This window comes from Embiotoca jacksoni, unplaced genomic scaffold (genome assembly GCF_022577435.1).
Source record: "Embiotoca jacksoni isolate LCO1_2020_lvr unplaced genomic scaffold, fEmbJac1.0.p SCAF_8, whole genome shotgun sequence".
Lineage (NCBI taxonomy): Eukaryota > Metazoa > Chordata > Actinopteri > Embiotocidae > Embiotoca > Embiotoca jacksoni.
In genome coordinates this window covers 17,643,136-17,662,216 of record NW_027185436.1, presented here as the reverse complement: position 1 = coordinate 17,662,216, position 19,081 = coordinate 17,643,136, and the positions used below count along the sequence as shown (strand labels likewise).

The 19,081-nt window shown below is 42.4% G+C and overlaps 2 protein-coding genes and 1 pseudogene across 3 annotated transcripts in view; all 3 read left to right on the top strand.

Annotated features, from left to right (window-relative positions):
* The window catches only part of LOC138192043 (probable E3 ubiquitin-protein ligase HECTD4), a 36,261-nt gene extending 25,488 nt beyond the window's left edge, over nucleotides 1-10,773 (top strand). For both annotated transcript variants that reach the window (XM_069139212.1, XM_069139211.1), the window contains exons 57-76: nucleotides 43-248; nucleotides 347-477; nucleotides 603-808; nucleotides 920-1,099; nucleotides 1,191-2,590; nucleotides 2,693-2,900; nucleotides 2,988-3,211; nucleotides 3,523-3,668; nucleotides 3,776-3,879; nucleotides 4,801-4,924; nucleotides 5,721-5,911; nucleotides 6,097-6,243; nucleotides 6,378-6,497; nucleotides 6,588-6,743; nucleotides 6,856-6,959; nucleotides 7,226-7,447; nucleotides 7,541-7,707; nucleotides 7,886-8,081; nucleotides 8,531-8,753; nucleotides 9,262-10,773. In XM_069139212.1, the coding sequence (XP_068995313.1) occupies nucleotides 43-248; nucleotides 347-477; nucleotides 603-808; nucleotides 920-1,099; nucleotides 1,191-2,590; nucleotides 2,693-2,900; nucleotides 2,988-3,211; nucleotides 3,523-3,668; nucleotides 3,776-3,879; nucleotides 4,801-4,924; nucleotides 5,721-5,911; nucleotides 6,097-6,243; nucleotides 6,378-6,497; nucleotides 6,588-6,743; nucleotides 6,856-6,959; nucleotides 7,226-7,447; nucleotides 7,541-7,707; nucleotides 7,886-8,081; nucleotides 8,531-8,753; nucleotides 9,262-9,398 (4,592 nt within the window). In that variant the 3' untranslated portion in view covers nucleotides 9,399-10,773. The remainder of the gene's footprint in view (nucleotides 1-42; nucleotides 249-346; nucleotides 478-602; nucleotides 809-919; nucleotides 1,100-1,190; nucleotides 2,591-2,692; nucleotides 2,901-2,987; nucleotides 3,212-3,522; nucleotides 3,669-3,775; nucleotides 3,880-4,800; nucleotides 4,925-5,720; nucleotides 5,912-6,096; nucleotides 6,244-6,377; nucleotides 6,498-6,587; nucleotides 6,744-6,855; nucleotides 6,960-7,225; nucleotides 7,448-7,540; nucleotides 7,708-7,885; nucleotides 8,082-8,530; nucleotides 8,754-9,261) is intronic.
* Nucleotides 10,774-12,481: 1,708 nt separating this feature from the next.
* Nucleotides 12,482-13,791, top strand: LOC138191645 (L-serine dehydratase/L-threonine deaminase-like; annotated as a pseudogene).
* Nucleotides 13,792-17,794: 4,003 nt separating this feature from the next.
* Nucleotides 17,795-19,081, top strand: part of LOC138215910 (tetratricopeptide repeat protein 28-like) — a 166,368-nt gene continuing 165,081 nt past the window's right edge. The window contains exon 1 of the mRNA XM_069178404.1: nucleotides 17,795-18,015. Within this exon, the coding sequence (XP_069034505.1) occupies nucleotides 17,986-18,015 (30 nt within the window). The 5' untranslated portion in view covers nucleotides 17,795-17,985. The remainder of the gene's footprint in view (nucleotides 18,016-19,081) is intronic.

Here is a 19,081-nt window from a genome sequence, read left to right as displayed (position 1 = left end):
TTCTGTTTTGTGCTAACTGTGCTGATTTTGTTCTACCTGCAGATGGCACTATTAGTTCTGGTTCTATTCTGTTGGCTCAGTCTGTGCTTCACAACCTTGAGGGCCAAAGCTGTTCTCCCACAGACCTATTCTACCAGGGCAATGCTCAGCCCATCCGGGAGTGGTTGACAGTGGCCATCACTCGTGCCTTGCATCAAGGAGAGGAAAGCTTACTGGAGCTCACGAAGCAGATCTGCTGCTTCCTACAGGTCAGCCCGACCCATCAGTGCTTAATTCAATAACTTTGTCTCTGGATACATACACAGAAGCTGCTAAACGTCTATCATAATTGTGATCACATTGACAGAACGCACCGGAGCAGTTTACATCAGAAGAGTTCCCTGTGACAGAGTCAAAGGTCAGCATGGACGTCAGCTTTCCAGGTGCAGCGTTTGTGATCATTTCCTGCAAAGAAAGCCAGCTGGGCTGCCGCAAAGAGTGAGTTGTGTTGCTTTGTTGAACAAAGAAATTCACGATGAACTCAGATTCCTGACCATCTGTTTCATTTTTTATTTTTGGTTTTAAGTTTGAACATTTCTCTCCTGTCTTTTCCTCTTCATTAGCTCAAGCCTGTACAAGGCCCCTTGGGCTCGAGTCATGGTGTATGGCCTGGGACACAAAGTGCGTAGAAATGGCCAGCTAAATCTGATGGAGGCTGTGTGTTATCCTCTGGATGCCTCACCTACCAACACAGGCCTTACTCCCCCTCCCACCACCAACCAATACCCCTCTGTCATCATCCCCACTGACAAAGTGCACATCAAACTGGGCGAGTATCTGACTCCCAAAAGAAAATTTTCACAAACTGCTTCAGATTTGTATTCAAAAAAACATGTTACTCCATAAAATTGAATTTCGTATCCTGTTGTGTTGATTGTAGGGGTGTCGCCCCCTCCTGGTGCTGTACTGGTGCTGCACTCGTTGCCACTGGAGTTTCCTCTGGCCATGGCGTTTGCTGAACAGCTGTTGACATGGAAGCTGGGAGACAACAATGAGCAATCAGAGGATGAGTTGGACACGGTGCCCTCATCTGTCCTGCTGCAAGTGGTAGAACTACTGGGTAGGACTCACTGTAGAACAAACAGATTGCAAGATAAATTATAAAATTTCCCAAGATCCCCGAGTAAGATGTTCAATGTCATTGTTCTTAGGTGGTTTGCTTTGGACGACTGATCTGGCTCCCTCCATCAAAGAACTCATCTTTCACTTGTTTGCTGAACTTTTGCGGAAGATCCACCACTTGGAGCAACGCAAGAGCCCTGCTGGCCTGTCCAGCTCCATTGCTCTGCTGCTCAACCCCTGCCTCGCCGTGCTCATGGCCCTGCAGACAGAACTCCGAAAGCTCTACGACCGGGAAACTCAGGGATGGACTGCTGGAGGGGCCGGAGCGGGGGGGTCCTCATCCGGAGGCATGGCGTTGGCTTTGGGGGCGGAGCAGAGCCGGTTCTCCACCTACTTCCACGCCCTGATGGAGGTGTGTCTGGCTGTGGCAGAGGTGACGCTTCCCCTCAATGTTGGCGGCTCTTCGGTGGGAGCCCTGTCCTCCACCAGCGCCCCTAACCTCAGTGACTCGTCTTCATCCTCGTCGTCGTCCCCAGGCCAGACGCCACAGAGCCCCAGTTTGCTATCCAAACGTAAGAAAGTGAAGATAAAGCGCGAGAGAGCAGCGGCTGCAGTAGCAGCAGCGGTCTCTGGGAAACGGGGAAGTGGAGGTGCGAGGTTATCAGAGAGTGACAGTGCCCTGCTGAACATGGCTGGTAGTAAACCTGAGGACATGCTGTGGTTCCACCGCTGCCTCACTCTTCTGATGATCTTACGACATCTCGCGAATAAAGACCCGCAGGGTCTAAGTGTAACCAGCGATGCAGTGACAGATGCCTGCCAGGCCCTGGTGGGTCCCACTGCCCACAGCCGCCTGCTGGTGCTCTCAGGTATCCCCACGCACCTGGAGGAGGCTGTGGTTCGAAATGCCATTCGCCGGGCATGCAACGCACATGGCGGGCTCTTTAAAGATGAAGTCTTCATTCCTCTGCAGGAAGAGGACCCCAAGAAGCCCAAAGCTGGAGCTGGGGTTTCAAGCCCTCAGGATGGCAAAGTGGGCCGTGAACCTGAACGGCCCTTCACCAACAACGGAGGTCCTGACAGTCCCGACAGCTCCAGCAGTGTGACTCCGGCTATGAGTGTGAGCGCTTCAGCCTCCACCAGCCAGACCTCCATCTGCAGCTCCTCTCAAGGAGTATCCCGCACTGCCAGTGAACTTTCTGTCGATCAGGAGCTTTCAGCTGTTCCACCTCTCACCCCTGCTGCTGCTGCTTCAGTGGTTACATACCCCCAGCAGGGACCCCAGGACCCCCATACGGTTTCTAGTCAGGAGAGTTTAGATACCTCCCTGTGTAGCACAGGAAGCTTGGGGAGTCTGGGCAGCCTGGGGGAGCCTCTCGACAGTGCAGAAACACCTTCGGTGTCAGATGGGGGCTCTATGCACACAGTCACCTCCTTAGAGAGCAATGCAGTCATGGCCAGACCCATCAAAGGCTATGCTGTCATTGAGGTGGGTTGATTCAGAGCACTATTACTATTTAGTCAGTTTCATTTTATTTTGGTTAAGTGAAACAAAAGTCTGAGCAAACTGTGGTTCTTTCTGTAAATGCAGGTTCGTTCTCGGGCCAAAGTGGAAAAAATCCGTGCCAGTCTGTTCAACAGCAGTGACCTGATTGGCTTGTCCAGTCTGGAAGGTGAAGAGGAACTAATGGAATTGACCAATGAGGAGATCCTCACAGCTTCCAGTGTTAACCAAAGCCTGTTTGACACACAGGGAAGCTCTGCCCTTGAAGACTACTTCCTGGACAAGTCTGTCAAAGGTTGGCGTTTGATCAGATATTTTCTGCTTTTACACAGTGTCATTAGCTCCGCTACATTCAAGTCTTAAATAATCTCTATCTTTCAAGGTGACAAGCTTATACCTGGAGCACGAGATGTCCTCACAGATATTTTCAAGAGCTGTGTGCACTCTGAACAGATGCTCAGCCTCACGCCAACCAAGCCTGTTAAAGTGTCTGACATTTACCTCAGCAAGGAGCAGATCAACGCACAGACTCCCGGCAACCTACTGCATATGTTCTTCACCCATGTTCGACCTCCCAAGAAAGTACTTGAAGACCAACTTACACAGGTGTGTAACAAGTGGTGTACAGTAAACTTAATGTATTCTTTAATACTTTTAAATAAAAATGTTGACCCTAAACTTTAGTTGGTGCCCCGTATCTCATAGATTTGCTTCTGCCCATTCATATTTTTTCGTATACATAAGCAGTGAAAGCTCAAAAATGTTGACATTGAGTATTACCCAGTTTCACCTCCTATTTTGCAGTCACTTTTCAAGTTAAAACTCCCCTTGCTTCCCTTTGGGGTCAACCAGCACACATAAATTGCTAACATTTTATACTGTATGTACATTAACATTGAAAATTTGTTTCTATCCAGATTCTAAGAAAGTATGGCACTCCCAAGCCCAATAAGAACAAGTACAGCAAGGCAGGAAAGGAGCAGCATCAAGGCAAGGTGGTGAGCACCAAGAGGCCCATCACCAAGCCTCCCACCAAGGAAAAGTCTGTGCTCAACAGTGTCAGGTGAGTCATCTCCCACGCAGCACTTTGAAGAGCAACCACATGTTTAGGTACAGTAACACACTGACAATATGATTAAATTAAACTCGCTGGTCTCTTGCCTCTGCCAGGACTGCACTGAGTGAGAAGAAGACAGTCCTGAAACCAAAGTCTCCTGAGAAATCCAGACCTGATGAGAAAGATGTGGAAAAATCCCCCGCAAAGAAAACTGAAGGTTGGCAATATTCACACCCGCTTTGAATATACACATCATCGGAAGCAGAAGTGAACATAGAGTTCTGCTAAAGTTTCCAACAAAGGTTAAATCAGTTAGATTCTCCTCAATAATTTTTACCAACAGATGTATGCATATATGTCTCTTCTACCCTGCCTAAACTTGTCATGAAACAATACAGGGTAGAAGATCCATTACTCAGGTAGAGGTACCATTACCAAAATATTCAACATGCTCCATTACAAGTAAAAGTCCTACATTCAAATCATAAATATGTAGTTTCAAAGTAAAAGCTTTTACTATGCAGTGCATTGTCATCAGATAAATCTGAGGGAACCGGAATAACGGGAGGAGAAAGAAGGAGAAAAACAAGTTCTGATAAACAAATTTCTGTAAGATTTTTGGACTATTCTCTTAACTTTGATTTTGTTGTAAATGTTTGTGTTATTATTTAAATTCAACCCCCCCCATCGGCATATATGATAATGGGCCCAACAGCTAGACGCCATGTAAAAGTGTTTGGAAACCCCAGATTTCATCTTTGACAATTCATTGTATTTTAATGAGTTTATTACATGATTTGTTATGTAATCTCTTATAAAACCTTAATTTTAATTAGAAAATGTATTATTAATAATTAATCTTAATTAGAAAATTACTCCCAGAGCTGTACCCAAGTACAGCGCTTGAGTAAATATCCTTGCTTTCCGCCAGTGACAGAAAAGTATAGATTTTCTGCTTGAGTCATTGTTTTATGTATTTGTAAATTAAATGTATCTTGCTGTGTTTTTATTGTTTGCCAGACAAAGTGAGTCATTTGATGCCGTGATTCTCTGCTACTCTACGAGACTAAGTGCGAGTCCTGTTTTCACCCAAGGAGAGATGATCTGCCACACATAACAACCACTTTGTGTTCTTTAGTCCCAGAGGAGAAGTACCTGACACTGGAAGGCTTTCATAAATTTGCTGTTGACCGTGCCAAGCAGGACATCCGCAGCGTCTGGAGGGCAATTTTGGCTTGTGGTTATGACCTTCACTTTGAAAGGTAGGACTTGGAAAAGTCACACTCCAATAACCAGCGCTCAGACTGATGTAACTCAAATACTGTGGCACACACACACACACACACACACACACACACACACACACACACACACACACACACAGGCTTTCCAGGAATTCAACATGTTGTCAGCATGTTTTGTCAGTTTGTTATGTGTTGACAAAACGTGTCATCTTCAAGTGATTAAATAACACAATCAAAATATAAATTACTGTCATCAGTCTTCTTGATTTCCACACTTGTCATCAAATTTCAATGCACAATGACATCTGCCTTAAATTGCAATTTTCTCTTCTTCATAAAAAATGAATTATACTGGTTCAGATAAAACATACGACTTCCTACCCAACAAACTGACTGACGTTTCTGAGGTTTTTTTTATTCACCAGACTTGATGACAAATTATCCTGATGCAGTTGTTAAAAAAAAATGTACATTGAGTTTTCTTTCTCAGTCCTTTATTGCTGAGTATCTGCTGACAATAAATAAAATTTTACCTTCTTGTGTATTATTTTGAATACAGTTGCATAATATACTTTTTGCCCAAAAACAAATCAAATTGCCAATCTAATTACAAATGTGTGTTTGAGAGCTTAACAGTTTTCGAATAAAAATAGATAACTGACATCACAATCTTTCTATTTCAACTGTCACCTATAATATTTGATACAGTTTCTTTATATCTATAGTGCCCTATTAACATACAGTACTAGATTGTATAAACGTGTCGGTGATAGTCAGAGCTCCTCGTCTAACAGCGCCTGTGTCTGTATTCTAGGTGCACCTGCATAGACACTCGTCACGCCCAGAAGGCCTGCAGAAAGTGGAGCTTGGAAATGGACGTGGCGTTGGTGCAGTACATCAACAGACTGTGCCGTCACCTGGCTATAACACCCGCCAGACTGCACCCCCACGAAGTCTACCTGGACCCCAGTGATGCCGCCGACCCTCGTGTGGCCTGTCTGCTCAGTGAGTAAACCGCCTACACATCTTTACACTGACTGACTCGCAAGATTCAGATTAACAAAGCGGACTCTTCCAGCAATGTGATTGTGTGAATCCCATTATACATATTGTCGTTCGTAATAAATGTCAGACATTTCTTTTGATTTATCCGTTATATGTAACTTTTTATATCGTGTGGATGTTTTCAGACGTGCCAGTGGAGAGCTTGCGCTTGCGCTTTGCGTTGCTGCAGTCGCTCAACAACACCCTGGAGAGTTTCTTCCTGCCACTGGTGGAAATGAGACAGACACACACCTATCAGAACAGCATTGCAGCGCTGCTATGTGAGGCCAAAGGTGAGCAGCATCTCGCACACATGCATCAGGGACAGGCCGACTCTGTCGATGTGACTATATGAGTGTATTGACCTATTTGGGAAACTTGTTTTGTTGAAAACACTCACCGCTCCTGTTATCTCCACTGGTTACAGGTCTCATCTTCTACGACACCAAGGTCACTGTAATGAACAGAGTACTGAATGCCACAGTGCAGCGAACAGCTGACCATGCTGCTCCGGAGATTACACTGGACCCTCTAGAGATTGTGGGAGGTAGGCATCTTTTTCACTTGTCCACATGTTTGTCTGGCATACGTCTTGGCAAACACTTTTTTTTGTGTGTCTCTGGCATTTGTCCCTCAGGTGAGATCAGATCTTCAGAGAACACCTATTTCTGCCAGGCGGCTCGCCAGCTGTCTTGTGTGCCGTCATCCCAGCTGTGTGTGAAACTGGCCAGTGGAGGAGACCCAACCTATGCCTTCAACATCCGCTTCACTGGAGAGGAAGTTCACGGCACAAGTTAGATTTTCTCCTTCAGATCTTTGCTTGTACTGCCTCGCAGTCTTGTACTTGATTTGACGATGTTGTTGTTTTAAACCTAACTGGAGCTGTGATGATTGTGTCTCTCCAGGTGGCTCCTTCAGACACTTCCTGTGGCAGGTGTGTAAGGAGTTACAGAGTTCTGCGCTTTCCCTGCTGCTCCCCTGCCCCAGTGCAGCAGCCAACCGTAATAAGGTAAAACATTTTAAGTACCTAATATGTCTTTACTATGTTCTAGTTTTGCTTCGGTTGTTTTTCCATTAAGGCATACATATTTTAGTCGAGATAACCCAATACTGCCTGAAAAGTAACTATAAAATGTTTTGAATTTAAAAACATTCATATTTATCGAAAAGCAAATTTGTAAGTGCCATAAGGCTACCGAGTGTGGTGTTGTATGACAATGCCAAGAATACGGTCCGTCTAAGAATGAGTCATGGCTGGGTTTTTTTTGTTCTCAGGGGAAGTACATCCTGACTCCTTGCCCTATCAGCTATGCAGAGGAACAGTTGTTGCACTTCTTTGGTCAGCTGCTCGGCATAGCCATCCGAGCAGATGTGCCACTTCCTTTGGACTTGCTGGGCTCCTTTTGGAAGGGACTCGTCGGCGAGTCTCTCGATCCAGAGCAGGACCTGCAAGAAGCTGATGTGCTCACCTACAACTATGTCAAGAAATTTGAAAATGTAAGAGACGAGTAGTGTATCCTTAATGTCTTTCCACGCCGCTAACATGCTTCTCGTGGCCTTAAAATGACCTCTGTTCTCCGACACTTGCAGGTGACTGATGAGACAGAGCTGGAGGCCCTCTGCGCCGAAATCTCCTCCCAGCACCATTCAGGAGAAAGCCCAGACTCGCCAAGCCGGCCCTGCTGCACTTTTACCTACATCACTATGACCGGTGAAGATGTAGAGCTCTGCCAGGGAGGGCGCAGCCTCACTGTCAGGTACAGCTCATTGGTCTTGTTTTCATTCCTGTAGACATGAGCAAACATCTTAACACAGCCTACGTTTTCTATATTTACCTAAACGCCACAGCACATTACGTGTTTTCATTTTGCATGCACTATGTACTTCTTGTGTGTGTGTGTGTGTGTGTGTGCGTGCGTGCGTGCGTGCGCTCAGCTGGGAGAACAAGGATGTGTATGCACGGGCGGTGCGCAGCCTTCGTCTGAGAGAGCTGCAGAACGTGGAGTGTATGACAGCAGTGCGTGCAGGCCTCAGCTCCATCATTCCCCTGCAGCTGCTCACGATGCTCAGCCCCCTAGAGATCGAGCTGCGCACCTGCGGCTTGCCTTACATCAACCTGGAGTTCCTCAAGGTAAAGCTGTATACAAAGTTCTAGAACGGCATATGTGTGTAAGAGTCTTCTGAGATCTGTTTTATTACATTACAAAACAACCCTGACACCTCATAGCTCCCACATAAACCTGCTCCGAGTGAACCACTAACACATATTTCAGTGTCAGTTGTAATCAAGGCACCTCCATGTGGGTAGTTTTTACTGTAGATACATGGTAGATGTATGGATTAGAGAGATATGTTAGAAACCAGTGGTTCTCAACTGATCCTGCCTTCGGGACCCACATTTTTCTGAAGTCCTTTGGTTGCTATGCAAATTTTTTTTAGCCATTCTAAATGATCTGACAGAACAGTGGTGGAGTAATACACAATGCCTACAGGCTCTTGTAAAACAGTTCCACTTTGGTAAACAAGAAAGTTGAACAAAAGTTCAACTTGGGCTTAAAAAAAAAATCTCTCTCTCTGTAGGCTCACACCATGTATCAAGTGGGTCTGATGGAGACCGACCAGCACATCGAGTTCTTCTGGACCGCCCTGGAGATGTTCACACAGGAGGAACTCTGCAAGTTCATCAAGTTTGCGTGCAACCAGGAGCGCATCCCGTTCACTTGCCCCTGCAAGGACGGGGGGCCGGACACCGCCCACGTTCCCCCGTACCCCATGAAGATCGCCCCTCCTGATGGAGCTGCAGGTAATACCTTACCACGTTTCATCGGGGCTCCGATTGGACACAAAGGCCTGCTCTCTCTGTGTGGCACTCGTGTTTGTGCCGTTGGTGCAGAAACTACTGATAGTGATTATCAAAACAGCTCATCTTGTCTCGCAACCTCAGACAGACTTTGACCATGTTGTTTGCCATGGTACGATTGTGTTGGTAAATAAATATGTTTCTATAATAGTGAGACACGGAATGGTTTCATGTAAGAAGACACAGATTTCTGATGCGTGAACTTAAATTCTTTCAAGGAAGTGGGATCTGCTGAGTCACATGATACAATTACAGGCTAAAACAAAGTCTACTATGATTTACTAACGATAAGATCGCGTTTTATCACCTGGACAAACGTATTATCACGAGCACTTGTTACACATCAACTCATCAGCATCTGCAGTTTCATGAACAACTCGAGTGGTAAACATAGTTAACAGTTTGTCATTATAGAAAAGAAGTACCGCCTGATTTCCTGTTTCCTCTCCAGGTCAGCCAGACTCGCGCTACATTCGAGTGGAGACCTGTATGTTCATGGTGAAACTGCCCCAGTACACCTCTCTGGACGTGATGCTGGAGAAACTGCGCTACGCCATCCATTACCGCGAGGACCCTCTCAGCGGCTGAAGAAAACTTGACAACCCAACGTTCCCAAACATGCGAACCTGACGACTTACCCTTTACTTTCAACCCCTCCGCCCCCACACCTCCTGGACCTTCCTCTGAGACAGACAACAGTCCTTTATGCACTGCTGCACCAACCTAATTAAATTGTATTTTATTTTGGGTGGCAATTCATGTTTTGTTTTGCCTTTTTATTGCAGTTTACACAAATACCACATTTCATCATTATGTTTGATGCATGTTTTTATTTGTTTTAGGGAATTCAGGGAAGATAATCTGAATCAGCACTGACGTTGTCGACAAGTCTCTGTTCTGGTTGCACTGAGTTTGAGGTTTGGCATGAGAGTGAAACAACTGTGAGACCGTTTACCCTTCCTTTCCCTTTATCAGAGGGTCATAAGGTCCTGTCAAGTTCTGTGAATTTAACACCTGAATGGGGAGAACTTCAGATCAGCACTTTATAGTTGTAAGTTCAATTCATGATTGCTGAACGTTTTTAGCATTGAAATCGTGATCTCAGCACTCTTAAGTTGCTGGAATTGGAAAATAAACAAACTTTGACTCTCTTAATGCTTAACCTATCGCTGCCTCCCTCTGCCTGCCCTCTGTGGGGCTGATGTGTCTGAACCATGCCTTTGCTGTAGGAGCCTCTCTCTGGAGGGCGATGCTGGTTGTGTTCGAAAAGAAAAACCCCAAATGATTTTCATTCATTCATTCGACATTTGAGCTGGAGGTACGATTGCTACCAGGAAAATGAAACATGTGACGCTGCCTATTTTTGACCATGTCAGCTCTGAGCAGGCAGAATTTGTGAACAAGTGCTGTACAGGATGTTATATAGTTACTGCCTGTTTTAAGAAAAAAAAAAAAAATGAACTGCTAATGGACAAACTAACTTATGCCTATATAAACTGAATACATTTTATTCAAGTCTCTGAAGAGAGAGGGTATTTAAGTCATGTAAAAACTCATTAATCTATTAGTTTTTGAAATTGCTCTTTGATTTTTTTTATTTATTTTTATTATTTTTTTTGAGATCTGAGTAGCTGTGGCAGCATGGGAGGTCAGGTGGACTGGATGATGACAGAGGCCTGCTGGTTCTGATACTCTTCAGGTTTGCGAAACCTGCGTTGCTTTGTGAAAATGGGAAGGAGATCTCATGAACTGCTCTCCCACTTTGTCTGTGTGCTACTGCTACTGAATGTGCAACAAATCCGCCCCCCTCCCCCCCCCGCTCCCCAACATACACAATCTACACACATACACTGGGGGAGTGGTGGCGGGTGGTCTGGAGTTCTGCCTTCTTATAGTTTACTTTAATGAAAGACAAACAGGATTTTGCTGATTTTTTTTTTTTTTTTTTTTTTTTTTTTTTTTTCCCGTTTTATCCATAACCAAATGTTTAGCTCTGTAAAAAATTAAATAGATTTTTTTTTTTTTTTTTTTAAATAGACTGAACTTATGTTTGATGGCAGTTTTTATGAATTGCTAATTCACTTCACCTTATCATTTTTGTTTTTTGGTTTGCACTACTCTTCCAAGAAAAGATTCTAAAAATGAGCAAACTCGGTGATGTCTGTTAGATATCCAGTTTGTTGTGTTGTTATTTTTTAAGAATTTTGGAACTACCAATAATCTTATCACCTTTGTCTTGTACTCAGATGGATTCAATTTCTTCTACTCATGGTGAAACATGTTTTCTTGTGTGAGTAAAATTCGCCATTTTACTTGGATAGAACAGCAAAACACAACAGAATTGATGTTTGACTCATTGGATTGTTGAATCGCTTGCAAGTTTTTGGGTTTTGGTTCAGTTCTTTTCGGGATGATATACCGCTGCTAACAGGGACGCTCTCTCTTCTACTTCCTCCTCCGCAGGAGGAGTGGATAACGGTTATAAAAAGGACATATCCATACAAAGAGGTGTTGCGATAAAATGTGTGCTGTACATTTACTTGATATTTATTACAATTATTTATGGTTGCATTAACTTAACTTTTACTGTCTTACCTCTGCACATCAGAAACTTAACATATCTAAAATGGATTATACAGATGTAAAGAATCAGATGGCATTTGAGATTTCTGTGTCACAATAAAGAGATGTCTTCATGTACAAATACTGCTTATTTCTGTTACTTTGAAACAGTATATTTCTGTGTTTCTTTACTTTTATTGTTCTTTAAAATATTGTTGAAATGAACTCCCAGAGTGTCTGAAAAAACATGTTTTATAAGTGGATGTTTTCTGTTGCGAAACAGGTCATTTGCATACCTGACCGCCCAGTGTTCAGGCGGTGTAATGGACATGCCTGTTACATTTCTGCAGGGAACAATGAGCGGTCATCATGACGCTTGAAGCATGTTTTGTCTCTTTTAGATCATGCTTTTTATGTGAGGCCCCCCGACTCTGGTTACATCACCGCTGCCTGTAAACCAGACACCTTTTCAAAGCAGCAAGTGCCGGGCCAGGCCAGTTCTAGCTGGATCTCCAGTCGTGCTCCTCACTGACTCACTTTGTCTCTTCAGCTAAATTCAAAAGAAACCATCTGCAAAGTAATGAAGTAATGTGAAAGAAATCAGTTTGAAGTAACTGATAGATATACAGTATCTGTGTTACACTGTTAACTTATTTGTTCAAGAAATTGAGTCAACAACAAAAATATCAGTCTACCCCTTTATCGATTTAATTTCCCTGTATTTATAAGCACAATTTCTCAAATGTATTATCAAATCTAAAATATTAGGAATTCTGGGAACGGCTCCAACATTACTGTCCCTCACACGCAGCACATATGTCTCCTCTCTCCTCTATTTCTGACACAAGGTCCCTCCTCTCCTCGCTCCAAGGACCCCCAGACCAATGAGCATGCAGGAAAAGGGCCACGTCCCTAAACCTCCGGCCAATTGAATGCTGTGAACTTCGGGGTATCCAAAAGGTGTGTCGACGTCTGTCGTCGTGCCAGTCAGCCGTTAACGGCTTTTGCAACCTAAAGTAGCGCTTAAAATGACACCTACTGTACTTACTGGCTTTCTTGAAGAAATTGTATTTTCTTTGATTCCTGTTGTTCTGGGTTTTTGTACCCTCATGGTTGAAATGCACTTATTGTAAGTCGCTTTGGATAAAAGCGTCAGCTAAATGAAATGTAATGTAATGTAACAACGATCACGTCCCTGTATCGGGGTTTTATTTTCTAACAGCGAGTACAGCCGATATGACGAAACGGGCATATGTGGATGTTTATAGTTAGTAGAGTCTCGAAACAGACTCTATGACTCTATGAGGCTCTATCTTGTCTTTTTCAGGCTTTGAATGAAAGCATTGAATATGGACACCTGTCTTATCATGCACGGTCATCTATGTGTCCAGTTGCAGGGGCTGAATGAGGTGTTATGTCAGATGTGTTATCTTTCAGGGGTCGTCAGATAAATTCCTTTACGCGTTAGACGTCACAGTCAAAGTGTCAAACACAACCACAAACGACAGAAATCTTGGGCTAGTTGAGATATATCAGCATTTTATAACGCACAAAATAAGGCTGCAGCGTGCGCAGATTGTCTGCGTCAGACTGGTGAAATCAGTGTTGAAACTGACAGGCTGCGTTTTGTGCGTAAAGGGAAGGCCACAGGTCTCTGGTGGAGGAGTTGGAGCAGGACCTGAGGGAGAAGCCGGGAGCGAAGGTGCCCGTCGGTGGGAGGCGGAGGCCTGCTGGACGGAGTGGCGGAGGGACTGCGCCGTGCCGACTGGGCTGACTTGCCCATTGTAGCCATGGACACCATGGGAGCACGCAGCCTCGATGCAGCCGTGAAGGCTGGAGAGCTTGTCACTTTACCTGCAATTACAAGGTATGATACATGAGCCTAATTAAAAAAAAAAATACCATATTACTTCCCAATTTTGTTTGCATTAATGTCTGAATTTGCTCTTCTTGTGTTGAAAACTGACCTTGTGTTTTTCTCTTCAGTGTTGCGACCACCCTGGGCCTGACAAGGGTCTCTGCACAGACAATGAAACTGGTGGAGGAGCATGCAGTTTTCTCAGAAGTAGTGGAACGCTGCTTTGTAGGTGAGCACAACCTGCACCTGAACAGATGAACAACGAATATAAAATGATCAGCTATGAGAGTGATCTCTCCGGGTATTTCCTCCGCGTGTAGATGACACGAGAAGGTCCTGGTGGAGCCCGCCTGTGGTGCTGCTCTGGCAGCTGTGTACAGTGGCATTATCAAAAGGCTGCAGGACGAGGGCAAGCTGGCACAGCGCCTCGGCCCGGTGGTCATTGTGGTGTACGGCGGCGGCGGCAACAACATCAGCATTGAGCAACTGAAGAGGCTGAAAAAAAACAACAGCTCGGCATTATCTAATGCTGCTGACTACCTTGGGTCTTCTTGACCTTTCCTCTCCTTCTCCAGCTGGTCTCAGTCCCTGAACCCTTATTATTCAAAGTGCTCCTTAGACCGGATCATTCCAGACTGACACACTTGTGAGCACTGAGACTGAAAAACATGAAGACGAGCTGCTGGAGGGATTCTTTTTTATTCTTTTTTTAAATTTTATAAAAGTGTTGAATATAGTTTTTGACTAGAGAGACTTCGACCAGAAAAACAAAAAATGTGTACACTGACGCATTTAGGATGCATTTGTATTTAGTAAGCGTGCTTTGTAAAAGTGCTTCTGTGTTGTTCTCCTGCTTTTGTACATCGAAATGTATATAATATATGAATACATTATATTTCTCAGTCATTTCTCTGTTTTGACCGTTCTTATTCCTGTCTGCAGATGGTATGTAAAATAGAGATCAAATCACTCCCTCGCGACATAAGCTTTAACCAACACACACACACAATATGTGAGTGGACGTCTGGTGTATGTTTGATTCCTATATATTAGTGTTGGCCAATATCAAGAAATTACATGAGGGAAATGTCAAAGATTGAGGTATTCGAAACCATAATAGAGTACTAAAGTCCATGTTTACACGGTAAAATATCCAGTTCAATCTGTAACTGTTTGCTTACAATGTGTTTATGTTTTTAACTGCTGACTATTGTCTTCTGATATTTTTAAATGCCATAGTAATGATGTTATTGACGTTAAAATGTTTTTACAGTCGCTTGGATTATAGTCTTTTTCGTATATCTGTTATTTCAATAAACACATACAAAACAAAAAACATACATAAATTCTGTATATGTATTGTATTTGCTGTGTACAGCACTTTGATTTGGCCTATAGCTCAATTACAATCTCACATATTATTAACCGTTTGCAACAACAATTAATAGCTTTAAATTTGACCTACAATATCCAACATATTAGTGAATGGACTTAGTCATCACACAGACAACATGGGCACACTGCAGAGCATGACAAAGTTTATGACTCAGCAGTGTCTTCCAGCCAGGTCAAGTTGGTCAAAAGTATTTCCACACAGATTGATTCAATATTGAAGAAACTGAATTATACAAAGAGTTAGGGTTTAGGCCTGGATCTATTATGTCAAAATATGTGCCTAAAATCTTTTCTCCTTTCTTTTTTCTTTACAGTGAAGGCCCAACCAAACAGTAGAAATTCCTGAAATTGAATCTGATTTGACAATAATCGTTGGTTTGATCAAAGACTCAGCTTTAAATTAAAAAAAACAATCAAAACAAGAGTAGTTGTCACAGTTTGGTCCATGCTTACATGTTTATCTTTGCAATCAGTATTACATGTTGGAAAATCTAAATGCAACATTTTATGAAGCAAACATTTTCATGGATTCATATTATAGTTTGTACGAATCGCACAGTATAATTTTTTAACCTTGAACCAGGACAATACCCAAGGTACCTATTTCCAAATATGTATATATAGGACATTAACTATAAATGAACAAATTTTTCTCAAAAATATGCAACTGTCAAGCTATAAGCTATATATATATATGAGGCCAGAGGCTTTCTGGTAAAGCATTGTTACACCATCTGCTGGTGAAGAGCTGCACATACAAAGAACATTTTCAATCTGAGAGCATACATTTGCACCAGTGTTCCTGTTTTCATGGTGTTATTAGATAATCATTAGGACCTGAGCACCGATGCGAAAGCCCCATTGTTATTCAATTTAATTAATAAAATGTATTTAATTAATTTTTTTTAATTACATTACATTACATTACAATTAATAAATTGAATTGATTATTTTTGTTAATTGAATTAATAAAAAATGAATTGAATTAATTCTTTTTTTAATGAACTCAAATAAAATAAGTTGAATTAATGTGAAAAAATGGAATTGAATTAATTTAAATAAAATAAATTAATTAAAAGAAATATAAAAACTGAATTAACTTAAATATAATAAATTTAATTAATAAAAACATTTAATTGAATTAACTTAAATAAAATAAGTTGAATTATAAAAAAATAAAAAAAATTGAATAGCAGCCCGACCCGCTGGATCCCCGACGTGCAGCATGCGAAGGCCCGCATATCACTCCTTGTAGTTTTAATTCTGTTTATGTCTGCAAAATCTCAACAAATTAGTATTTCAATCTCAGTCTTCAGGGCTAGAAGAAGTCGTTTATTGATACATATCTGGACCATGAAGTTTGCAATTCATTTTTGGTTAATAAATACGGTTATTGCAGTGAAGACCATATGAATCCATTTATTCTGCACAAGTAGCCTATATATAGTTCTTATATGCAATCATCAAACTAATCCCAAGCAGCAGATCTGATGACAGTTCTCAGTAATAGGCTACATCTGAACAGGACATAAGGTATACTGAGATCTAGTGGCGATGATAGTAACAGAAAGTCACATCAGATGTGATTCCAACCATCTTCTGTACAGTAGATGCCTGGACCATTACCGAAACATGAGAAGGCTTTTAATTTTGAAGTGGAAACAAGAAGTAGTGGAATTTAGTGACTTCTGTCATCTACTAAATGAATTCCAGACAATAATGTCAGAGAATCAGTAGACAGTTTGTATTATCTGATTCAATATTTGATGCCAACATGAATTTAGCAAGCACTAGATATTTTGTAATACTTTATTTCGGGTCAGTATGACTTGCCTACATAACCTAATGTTAAGGGGGCAGAAAAGAGTACTGGAAGCTTACAGAAAATGTTGGTGTGCAAGAAAAGTGGCACACCAACTGTGTTCTGGTAAGCACCTCCCCACTTCAATCCCTGGAAATAATTGATATCATGAATGAAGGTTCTGTTTGATGCCATCAGTTAGCGTACACGCTATCAGGGCCCTGGAACTAATCAACCTAAATGGTGTGCAGCTACATTATTTGTGCTTCTCTTGGTTTGCCAAAATGTCTGCTGTGAAAAGCTGTATTGCCGGTTTGACACCAGATCCTAGTAGTACCCTCTCTGGGTGTACCCTACATAGGCTGCATTTGAATCGGCGTACCAATGATGTAACTGTTTTTGAGCCATGTAAAAATATATGCAGATTTAGGTCTGTACTATTGTTTGTGGTCACATTTGGCAGTAATGATGTATACGATTTTGGCATTATTCCAAGATGGTTACAGCCTATTATAGCTTTTGTGAAGCCTGGGAAGTGTACATAGATTTCTTTAGTTTGGCTCATACTGCAACCATCCACCAGGGAGGATATGGAGTTGTTTCAGCTTCACGCTTGGGGAGTTGTATATGAGGAGCACAGTTTTCTCATTATCTAACTATCTACCAAATCAAGGCAATTTTATGTAGCCAACACACGTCATACTGACCTTGTTTGGACAATTCAAAATAGATCTACAGTGCAGCAAATGACAACACAAACTATCCAGAAAAACTCCCGAGACCAGATATGAATGGGATGGTAACTCACTATCGCCCCCTATCATACTAATTGGTATTACATGCTAGGAATTATAAATTGCACCTTTAAAGCCATGATTCTAGTTTTACAATTGGATTTGTGGTGGTTTTGCCAATTATTTTAACACTACAGTTTTTTTTAGTTTTTTTTTACCACTGTCTGAAATGTCAGCTATCTTTGAAAGCTGTTGTGTTTTTCCTGGTTGGACACTCTTATTTACGGTGCAACAACAAGACCTGCACCATACCAGAGGCGACTGTTTGCTTGAGAGAAGTGGCCTCGTTTTATTTGCACCCATGCCCTTAAAGAGTTGATAAACAGCTCTGAACTAAATATTAGCCGACATTTCCCTTTCTATGGTTTGCAAAACGTCCAAAACCCATAAAAAAAAAAAAAAAACTGCAGCACTTTGGAACTGGATTTTTCTTCCCCTGACTCAGGCTCCCACAGATCTTCACTTCTTGCCTGTCTGTGCGCAGCGCTCAGAAATCCGCTATGGCAACAGGGGAAAAAGACAAGAAAAAAAAGGAAAAGATTTGACAACATGGCGCACTTTCCTTGAGAAAAGTTTCTCCTGGACGCCACACGGCTCACTTTTAGTGGATTTCCTCGCACATGATCGACTCTTTCACTGCGATGTGGACTTTTTGGTTTTTATCTGGAACACTTCTTGATGCACAAATAGTTGATATAAAGTCAACAAAGAGTGTGATGGGATGAGAGCGATAACCCGACGCGCAAACCAAAGCAGCCAGACAGGATGGAGAAGCAAGCGACTCTGAAAGAAAAGGTAAACAGATTTAAAACCATTAAAACCAAAACTGGCGTGCAAGCTATCATTTTGTAGTTAGTGGCATTTTAATGCCCCTCGAATCACTTTTTACCCCGCGTCCCGGACAGGAAATACCAAATGACCATTCCTGCTCAAACCTCGTAAAAGACCTCTATCGATTTTCCAGTCACGCATATATCTCTGTGCTGCACAGGGCTCTCCTGGAGTAGACAATACACAACATAAATTTGATTAAATGTAGATGAAAAAAACAACAACAAAAAACAGGCCGTGAACCTAAAAAAAAAAACCACACTCATTTTGTTGTTGCATGAGCAGAGAATTTTGCACAGCCAAGACCCTGCAGTGGCAGAAAAGTTTGTGTATTGCCATGAGCAAATCCACATAATTCCCAAACAGAAATGTAAATATGTGCAGTCCAGATAAACTTTCCCTGCGGTGAGTTGAGTTAATATCTTCTCTATCTCTGTCTCCTTATGATTATATCGGTAGGGTGTCCTCCGTGTTTGTGAAGGCTCTCATTATGTCTCACTCTCCACCCTTCCTGCCCCGTGCTGCCCACATACAGTAGGCAGCCCCCTGTATGTTGGAGCAGAGAGAAAAAAAAAACAAAAAACGACATGCTGTTGCACCCTGGAAGCACGAATCAATAATAGATGCTTCTTCTGACATTTTCTTTTGGAGCAAACCTTTGAATGTCAGCATTGTGGTGTGGATGTCACTCTCTCAGCCTGTTTGAGCATTTCTGGGAGGTGGGTTGCCTCTCAATGGCACTCAAAGCAACAAACCCTGTTTTCAAACCTCAGTGCACACAGCAGCCAGGTATTCTTTCCTTTATCTTGCAGAATGTTTTCAATTTTGCCAATTCTCAGCTGTTGTATTTTCTATTAAAAGTGCAATATGAAGTTTAATGTCCTGCCAATGCAAAGCAAATCAGGAAGTCAATCCTTTACTTGTCGTGATTTAACAGTTGTCATATAGAAAAGATCAAAAGAAGGTGGAAAATATGAAGGTCAAAGGGTGCAGCTGGTTGCCGCTGCATTGTAACCTGATGTTGAATCTA